Below are 9636 nucleotides of genomic sequence, written 5' to 3'. Positions count from 1 at the left end.
CAAGTAAAAGGAAGAACATATATGGTTACACATGTATGAAACCTAAAATCACACATTGATGGTTCAAGATCAAGCAAATGAATTTGAACTAAAGCAAGAAAACATAACATCACAATTCATTTGGTGAAATGACTCCAAAACACATCAAACATCCTGTAAACAACTTGAAAACACAAAAAACTAAAAACTAAGAGGATAAGACTTATCTATTGAAGAAACTAAGAGTCGTCATCATCGACGCCATCTTCAACTCTCATCCTTCTCTTTCTTCATCGCTTTCGTTGGCACTTTCACCTCCATTGTTGTCATTGTCACCTTTGTAGCTGTTGTCACCACTACCACGTTGGTACCATGACTATCATCGTTGTCTTCTCTTCCTCATTTCCTCCTTCCCCTTCTCATCCTCTTTCTTCTATTATTCTTCTCACTCTTCTCTTATTTATAACAATTATTTTATAAAATTTACCAAGAAAATTGGACTCGGTTTTACCAACAAAGTTACCAATAAATTTAAAAAATACAATTATGGACATATTTACCAACAAATTTTGAAAAAATTTAAGGGTTTAATAGGTTCGGAGGTCCCTATATTTGTGGGTTCGTTTCAATTGGGTCCTCCAATTTTGAAAGTGATCAATTGGGTCCCTAATTTGGTAAATGTGATTCAATAATAGGATCTCCGTTAAATGCAGTTAACTGCGTTAACTTTGTTATGAAGTGGCAAGCTGAGGCATCCAGGTGGCATCCTTTTGAGCTGTATAGGTGGATTTATAACATTTTTATATTATTCAGAAATAAAATAAAAGCTAAATGAATTTTCATGGTTTAATTATAACTCATTAAACCAAACCAAAACAATGTTTCCTATTTTGGGGTCAGGTAGCTCGTGTGTTCAAAGTTGGGGAAATCTGCGAAATTGGGGAAATTAGAGAAATTAGGGTAGCTCGTGGTTGTATTTTGGGGTCAGGTAGCTCGTGGTTGTATTTGAAGGTGAAATCCCTAAATTAAAAGTGTGTGATAGGAGGGAGGTTGTAGTTCTGCGACGCGGGTGGGTGTAGTGGTTGTCGAGTTCGAAGACAATGTCGAAGGAGCACTCTTGGTATTCATCGAGTTGCAGTGCCAGGCGGAAGGAAAATGGTACGCCTTCACCGATCTGCTACTGTGGTCAAAGTTGTGTGGTGAGAACTGCCAAAACTACAAAGAATCGGGGCAAGCAATTTTGGGGATGCTCCAAGTATAAGGTATGTTAGATTCAACTCAACCTAATTAAGTTCTGGTACTGTTTGTGAGAAGAAGGTGGTACTCCCTAATGAAGTTGAATGTTGTCTTTACAGAATGGTGGTGAAGAAAGTGGTTGCAACTTCTTCGAATGGTGCAATGATATTGGTGGTGACGAAAGGGGAAGCTTGTTCAACAGTGAAGGAAAAAAGAGATACTAGTGAAGAGTGAAGACATAGATAGTACTAGGAAAATGATACTGAATTTACAAAAATCAGTTTTCATTGTTCAAAAGTTGATGAAGGTGGTGATGTTGTTGGTGTCTGTTTTATGTGTAATACAGATAGTTTTAGTTTCAATGTTGATGAGGAAAGGATGATTTCTTGTAACTTTGTTGTAGGTTTGGTCTGTTGTAATGAAATTAATGAAATGAATGAAATGGAAGAGTTGTTATAAATTCAGTCCATATGCTTTTTCAATTTATAGAATAAGCAGTTTCATTGTTAAAATGCTAAATTACATCATTGTTATCCTGTTGAGACCACAGTTTGATTGTTGCATTGCTGAGATACTATTGAATAAGCAGTTTCATTTGATAGCTTTGACTTATGAGCTGGTGACACAGAGATAAAAAAACTTACACCAAACTGGTATGAATCATTTGAGATACTATTGAATAAGCAAACACAGAGTTATCTGGTATGAATCATCAGGTCATCCCATTAACCGTGAGTTATTGTTTGTGTTGCAAACACAGAGATAAAAAAACTGCTTAAATAACACAGGAAGCTAAAGTCAAAACACGGGAAGCTAAAGACAGAGGATGTAATAACAAACACAGGAAGCTAAAGACACAAACTGCTTAAATAACAATGCTGACAGCAAACTGGTATGAATCATTCCATAAAACCAAAGATAACATTCCATAAAAGCTGAGTTGTCATTACAGCAAACTGGTATTAATCAGAAAAGGTTCAACATCAGAATTTTTTACATCATTACAAGGTACAAAACTAGGAATAACTGCTGCAATTGTGCCAGTAAACATCATAATTGCTTAAGGCTGATTTGATGATGGTATGTTTTCTTCATTTGTTGGGTTGCTTTGTTGTGTTTGGTTAGGGTTGACTTCACCATCTTGGGTTGATTTCTGGCAAGAAGTTCTGTTGTGACCCAGCTCCTTACAAATGCCACATCTTTTATGTATACCACCCTTCCTCATTCTTGTTTCGTCCCTGACTAACTCCCATTCCTGCAACCTTCTTTTCTTCTTGGGCCTCCCTGGCAATATTCTCTTTTTTGGAGGGAGCACATCATTATATGGGGTAATTTCCCACATATTCTGACCATTAACTGGATACACAATGGAAGAGTAGATTTCTTCGTATGTTGACTTCCTAAAGCAAACAGGGATGAAATCATCTGCATCTAAATTCAGAAACTTCATAACAGCCAACGCATGACAGCATGGAATGCCCGAGATAGCCCATTTCCTGCATGTGCATTCAACTTTGTCTATATCAACTATAAACTTGTCGCGAACTTGGGACACATGACGAACTTCAAACAACTGCAGTGCTGACCAGCTGAAAAAACACAATTAAAATTTAGAAAGTACGCATACACTTAAATTGTTGAACACATGATAAATGAAACATCATCCGGTTACCTAGGAATCCAAAATTTGGTTAGCTGGAACTCCTTATCAAGTCTACTCTTGATTTTTGGACAAATCACCCCAGACAATGAGGCTATTTTTGTTCGGTTTGTTGCCCATCTGTTCATCAAGTAAAGGCGGATATCCTCCAACATGGTTATGATTGGCTTTGACCTTGTATGCAGCAATACACTGTTGAATGCCTCTGACATGTTGTTTACCAAAGTATCACACTTAGCATTGGTGGTAAACCTTGATCGTGACCAGTATCTACATTTCAAGAAAACACTTAGCATTTCATCACACAAAGTATCACAGTCTGCCACTTCCACAACTATGAATTGAATCACATTTGAAGAGATTTTCAAATTTCATCATACCTGGGAGGAATTTTGATAAGGTATTTGAAGGCCTCGAGATTCACTTCCTTTATATTTCTCATTTCGGTTTCCCAGGCTTGTGGATGAGTTGCTGTAGCTGCCTTCCACATCAACTTCAATTTCACCAAACCAATTCCCAACTCATGCCCTACCTCTTCTTGGATATCACAGTCAACTAGGTCATCCATACTAGTAACATCCACATTGCAATCAACATTGGCATCCTCACCACTGCAACTCCAACTACGTACATCAACATCATCTCTTTCAGACCCACCCACATCACATTCATCATCTCTTTCACACTCACCCACATCACATTCAACTTCAATTTCACCTCCTACAACATCATCTCTTTCACACTCACCCACATCAGATTCAACTTCAATTTCAACTTCCACAACATCATCTCTTACGGACTCACCCACATCACATTCAGCTTCAATTTGACCTTCTACAACATCATCTCCCTCAGCTATTTCTTATGAAACAGGAACTTCACACTCAGCATGACCTACCTCTTGACACTCATCATGAACTTGTTGACACTCACCATGATCACTATCATGCATCACAGGTTGAACTTCTTCTTCACCTTCATTATGTGGAACATTTTCTAACAAGTGTATGATCTCAGGTTCACACACTGTGTGAACAACAAATAAATGAACTTCTCCATTTAGCCTAGCTAAGTTCATCATGTGCATGGCTCCCCTATCATCAGACAAAGCCTCTAACCTATCATCTAACACAGAACCCCCCCTACACAATACCACAACTCCTTAAATCCATCATATCCAAGTCCTTTTACTACACTGACTATAATGAAGTAACTCCACACGTCTGGGTCAAAAGAAAGAGTTGTACTTTCCCCCTCATACTTAAGTGGCCCATCGTTTATGAAGTGACCTCCATGGTGGAAAACAACTTCAAAATGATCCTCCATGTAATACACTATAACAGTATATATCCTATAAAATAATAAGACGACAACAACAACAAAAATTATATAAAATTAGAAGCAGGACAAGGAAACACAAGGACCAACTACAACATAACTTAAACAAAACAAAAAGCACAAGGAACAAACATGGGGGACCACATTGCAACATCGCAACACCAATATAAAGCACAACAACAATTACGGTCTACTACGGCACTTCAAACATGGGGGACCACTTTCAACACCAATTTCTATAACAACATAAATAACACACTACCACACCACTTCGAACATGGGGGACCACGACTGACCATGCATCATTGTCAAAATTATACAAAGAACTAAACATTTACTAACCTAGACACGTGCTACACCTCCAACGACCTTCGCGAAACTCTTCCACGTGATTCACCGCCAAAAATTACAAGCTTTTACTCAAAAGCACCGATAGATCACTACAATTTTATACTACGAAAGCTTATGGCTAAGTAATTTCTCACGCAAGAGCGGTGCTCCCCAAATGCCAGCACTTCCCCAATTTCCAGCGAACCCTAACTTTGCAGATTTCCCCAATTTCTCAGACAGAAAAAGTCACATTTAATATGTTTAAGGTTTAATAATTTCTAATTATATTTTCATTTATTAATATATTTAACATTGCTTAATAATTTCTAAAAATGTTCAAAATCCACGAAGGATGCCACCTGGATGCCTCAGCTTACCACTTCATAACAAAGTTAACGCAGTTAACTGCATTTAACGGAGATCCTATTATTGAATCACATTTACCAAATTAGGGACCCAATTGATCACTTTCAAAATTGAAGGACCCAATTGAAACGAACCCACAAATATAGGGACCTCTGAACCTATTAAACCAAAATTTAAGTTATCGACAGATTTTACCACAACATGGTCAATACCCAAAACAGAAACTTTGATGCCCATTTTATCTATGAAATTTATTAATGAAAATATGAGTTAATGATAAACATTACAAGTTACTAATGAATTTTATCAATGAAAATATCAAGTAGTAATAAACAATATAAATTATCAATGAATTTTAGATACAAATCTATTACTATGGATATTTCCATCTCAAATTAGAATTCTAAAATTTAATTGTAAAATCCATTGAATAAGTTGGTTGAGAATTGAAGTTAGTTTGTATTATCGTATAAAAGTGTTAGAGTAATTCTTCGTTCCGTTATCTTTGTCCATTACATATTATTATTGTACTACTTTCATGAAAGAAGGAAAGATTAACAAAATAATTTTAGAAAACTTTTTTACAAAGAATTTTACTATCCAAACCTATTGTTTAACTACTTGATATTAAAGAATACATTCCAAAATTTTAAAAAAACAATTCAACTCTTCCTTCTTAAGTTTTGACCTATTTTTCACAGTTGTTGAAAGCTAAAATTATTTGAACCCGTCAATATTTTGAATGGATATCTAATAAACTTCATAAAAAGTTTAAAATTAAAGTATGTATTGATTTTCAAAATATAAATTAAGCTATTCTAGAACATGAACATAAAATAAAATAGTTGATATGTTATTGGTTAACCGTGGCATGGTAAGTTTAATATATTGTTATTCTAGAGATAATGAAATTTTTATTTTTAAGATATAACAATATTTTGTTGTCAGGGTAATAAGGAACCTATGCAAATCATAAACGTATCCAAGTTCATTATTTTATAGAAACATGTCCTTCAAACTACCTTATCTTTTGTTCATGAACCTGCTAAAAGATGCTAGTGAGGACACTTACTATGTTTTATTCTATAAGATGATCATAACATAGTGATCGAGGTCGTACCTGAATCAAATTAATATGCAATTAAAGTGTAGTATATACTAGGAAGTGACTCCTAGGTTGTCTCTCAAGGACCAATTATTGGTTCAATCATTAGATCGAACACGTAGTGGGGGGTTGTGTGAGTAGAATTACGAATAAAGACGCAAATGAAAACACTAATTAAGGAAAGGTTGGTTATTGGCTCCCCTACAATGATTACAATCCCTGATTACCAATAATTATATGCTCTTTTCACCCTAATCCAACACAAATTAGCCTACTAAGCGAAGACTAAACACAGTTTTCATAATGCACACATTTAATCAGTTTTCCCTACCACAGATTAAGCATCTGCAACTCTAATCTACTAAGTGAAGATTAAAAACAGATTAGGAAACTAAGTGTGCACCTAACTTCAAGTGCAAAACAAGTTATACGATGCTAGGCTAAAATTCACAAAATCACCATGACAACACAATTATCTTATGGAACCATTGCAGTTTCAGCAATCACCATCCCAGCACAATTAAGCTACCATTAAAACAACCTTGAAATAGCAAACCGAAATTGGAAACATTAGAGCAAAGACAATGGAGAAATGAAACTCAATGCAGAAACGAAATTCAATTTAGAAACACAAACAAAAACAAAAACCTAGCACTAAAACGAATGTGGAAAATAGAATAGGAATTGAAACAACAAAGCAAATCAAAATTATAATGTAAAACGAAATTAGAAGAGGAACCCAAAACGAAAATGCAACACCAAGCAAGGAGAGAAAAATGAAAATGGAGAAACCCAAGTGCAGAAACGAAATCAACTATGGAATTGCAATTAAATTGAGTTCAATACATAAAATGGAAATCGAAACCTTAAGGGAACTCTGGTCCTGAAGCTAAAAACGAAAATAAGAGAATGAAGGAGAGAAACTAAGGGTGGTGGTAGCTGGCACTAAAACCTAGGTCAGTCCCCTTTGTGGGTATTTTCTAAATTGACCAAAATAGGCCCAAATGTGGAAGTCTGGTCCAACAATGAATGAAAAAGCGAAAATACAAACAAAATTAAACTAAATGCTGATGTGGACAAAAGCAAATTACGTGGTAGCACTCTTGTTGATATGGAATAACATGCTTAGAGATAAATGTTCTAATGACAATTAAGAAATGGAAATTAAAAAGATTTAAAATGGAAGAGATAAGGAAGAGAGAACTTATGAACTTGAGAACACGCCACTTGAAATTGCCCTAAAAATAATAACAAAAATAATTAAGATCAGATAATTCAAATTAACTAAAATAAGAATTACTTGTCAAATTAAGCCCAAATATCAAAACTCAGAAAATATTGGACATTTAAGCATAATTCTCTAATTAAATCTAGTACAAGAAGCTAAGTGAATAGGAGAAAATATTGATTCATCACATATGTTTCTACATGTGCAAAATAAACAAAAGACAATTAAGAGTTCCTCTCCAAAGGGAAAGCAAATTAAAATCGTTATGCCTTTTGCTACAAAGAGAATGGATCCAATGCACTGTTTTCCAGTCTCAATTCATAATCAAATTCTTGAAGGTGATAAGGATGAAGAATACATTAAACACTGAACCATCAAAAGGATTTGAAAAGCCTCCAACCATTAAGGGAGGCAATATTCATCCACAACTAAAGCATCCCAACCCTTTGCCCTTGTTGATTGTGAAAACCTTACGTCACTTCTTCGACCAATAAGTGAACCCTTTTTCTCAACCATTTAAACCCTCCACCATCCTCTATTACTAAGAAAAATCATATAGTTCACTATAAAGGTAAAATTTGTGCAAGGGTGTACGTTGTTGCAAAGACCAAAGCTAAAGTGTGTACCCTGACTTTGGTTCTTATGGATGGTCCAATTGAAGTTCAAGAACTAGAAGGCATTCAACCCATCTCCACAATACCTCTAATAAACTCATCCACACAAATGTCAATGAAGTGCATCATTTACTAGTAGAGGTGTCAATTTGATTTATGGCCCTTGGTCTAGCACCAATCCACCCCTAAATATGCATTCCCGGTGTAATGGACCTAAAAGCTTCAGACTCCAAATTCCCTCTTGAGATGCGTAGGTCAGAACCAAAATGTGATTGGTCCCACCACAAAAATATAAATAATTCCAAATACCATACCATTAGCTTGAGTTAAAGACCATGCCCAGTCGTCTTGAACTAAAGACTTAGCCAAGTCGGTCAGGATCGAAGGCAAAGTTAATTCGACCTAAGCCAAAGATCAAATCGAGTCAATCCAGACCAAATATCAACATGATTTAACCAAAATCAAAAGTCGAGACAAGTCAATATGAGATTAAGGTCTAGCCGAAACAGTTAAGGTTGTGTTAAGTCAAGTCGGTCTGCTCAATGGTCAAAATAAGTCAACTTAAACTTAAGATCAAGTTTACATAGTCCAAGCCGGTCAAACCAAAAGTTGCGATAAGTCAACCCAAAATGCAATCTCAAGTTTGTTGAAATAATATCAATAGAATTAACTTAAAAATTTAAAATATCAATGTTGGGTCCTAAAAGATATGACATTTAGTTAAAAGAGAAATGTGTATCTAAATCGCACCTAGTCTTTTTACTTTAAGGAGATATTTTTAATATTTTCTTTGAAGCTTAGAACTTTCTTTTAGGATAACAGAATCAGTGTAGTGTGTAAGCAACTCTTACATAATTTTAAAATTCTTACTTAAAATCCAAATTTAAGCGAAATCACTAACACATGACCTATAAAAGCTGTTAACGTTGTGTTCTGATTGCCCATGATGTATGTTATAACACTTCTTCATCTTACAATATTGTTTAGTTTAAGTTGTCACTTTTTTTTCATATTTATAAATTTAGAAAAATTCTGAAGGTAGAGATGATTAATTGACATCATTTGTGCTAAACTTAAAAGATGAAAGAAAAAACTATACTATATTGTCATTATAAAACAAGTGACGTTGCCCGCTAGACTTTTTTTAGTTCTGCTACCCTTCATCCACGATCACTTTCATAAACTCTTTCCCAATCAACCCGTGATTCGTTTTTATCGGTTCTCTTGTCGTGATGATGGAAATTTCAATGTATGATTTCTTTATGGATGCTGCAAATATTATCCATCACGGACAGAAATGTCTACAAATTGAAGATGACTTAACCACCTTAATTATTAATTCAAATTTATAAATTTGGTCCAATTTCTTGCATCGAACAAATAATCCTAAAATAGACTGAAATCGAGTTATAGAAATACTCATCAACATTGGTCTCCAAAATCTAATTAGTTTAAACTTTTATTCAAATATATTTAAACTAATTATAAGATACATGCATATTTTTTAAATCATAACTTAAATTAAAAGTAATTAATGGAATAACATTACTTTATTGATACATATACATTTACTAAAAACTATATATTAAAATAATATGTCTTAAACTAAAACTTAATTGATTTAAGTTAATCTCTTATAAATTTAGGTATTTTTAATTATGTTCTTTTTAATTTTTTTTATAGAGTATTTTTCAATTAAATTCTAACGGTTTAATTTTTCTATTAATTTCGTGACGTGAGTATGATATTGTCTAGTCATTTTGCTTACTCTCTCAACATA

The 9636-nt window shown here is 34.4% G+C and overlaps 1 protein-coding gene across 1 annotated transcript; it reads right to left on the bottom strand.

Moving 5' to 3' along the window:
• Positions 1–2275: 2275 nt before the first annotated feature.
• LOC148205092 (uncharacterized) lies at positions 2276–4201 on the bottom strand. Its single transcript, XM_088102872.1, has 5 exons — positions 4137–4201; positions 3809–4017; positions 3256–3736; positions 2888–3145; positions 2276–2804 (listed from the first exon to the last, which is right to left on the bottom strand). The coding sequence occupies exons 1-5, from the start codon at positions 4199–4201 to the stop codon at positions 2276–2278; spliced, it is 1542 nt and encodes a 513-aa protein (XP_087958998.1).
• Between the last annotated feature and the right edge of the window lie 5435 nt (positions 4202–9636).

This window comes from Vigna umbellata, chromosome 1, assembly GCF_029865625.1.
Source record: "Vigna umbellata cultivar VRB3 chromosome 1, Vumbellata_1.0, whole genome shotgun sequence".
In the NCBI taxonomy this organism is placed as follows: Eukaryota; Viridiplantae; Streptophyta; class Magnoliopsida; order Fabales; family Fabaceae; genus Vigna; species Vigna umbellata.
Note: the sequence above shows the minus strand (reverse complement) of the source record. Positions and strands in the feature narration are given on the sequence as shown.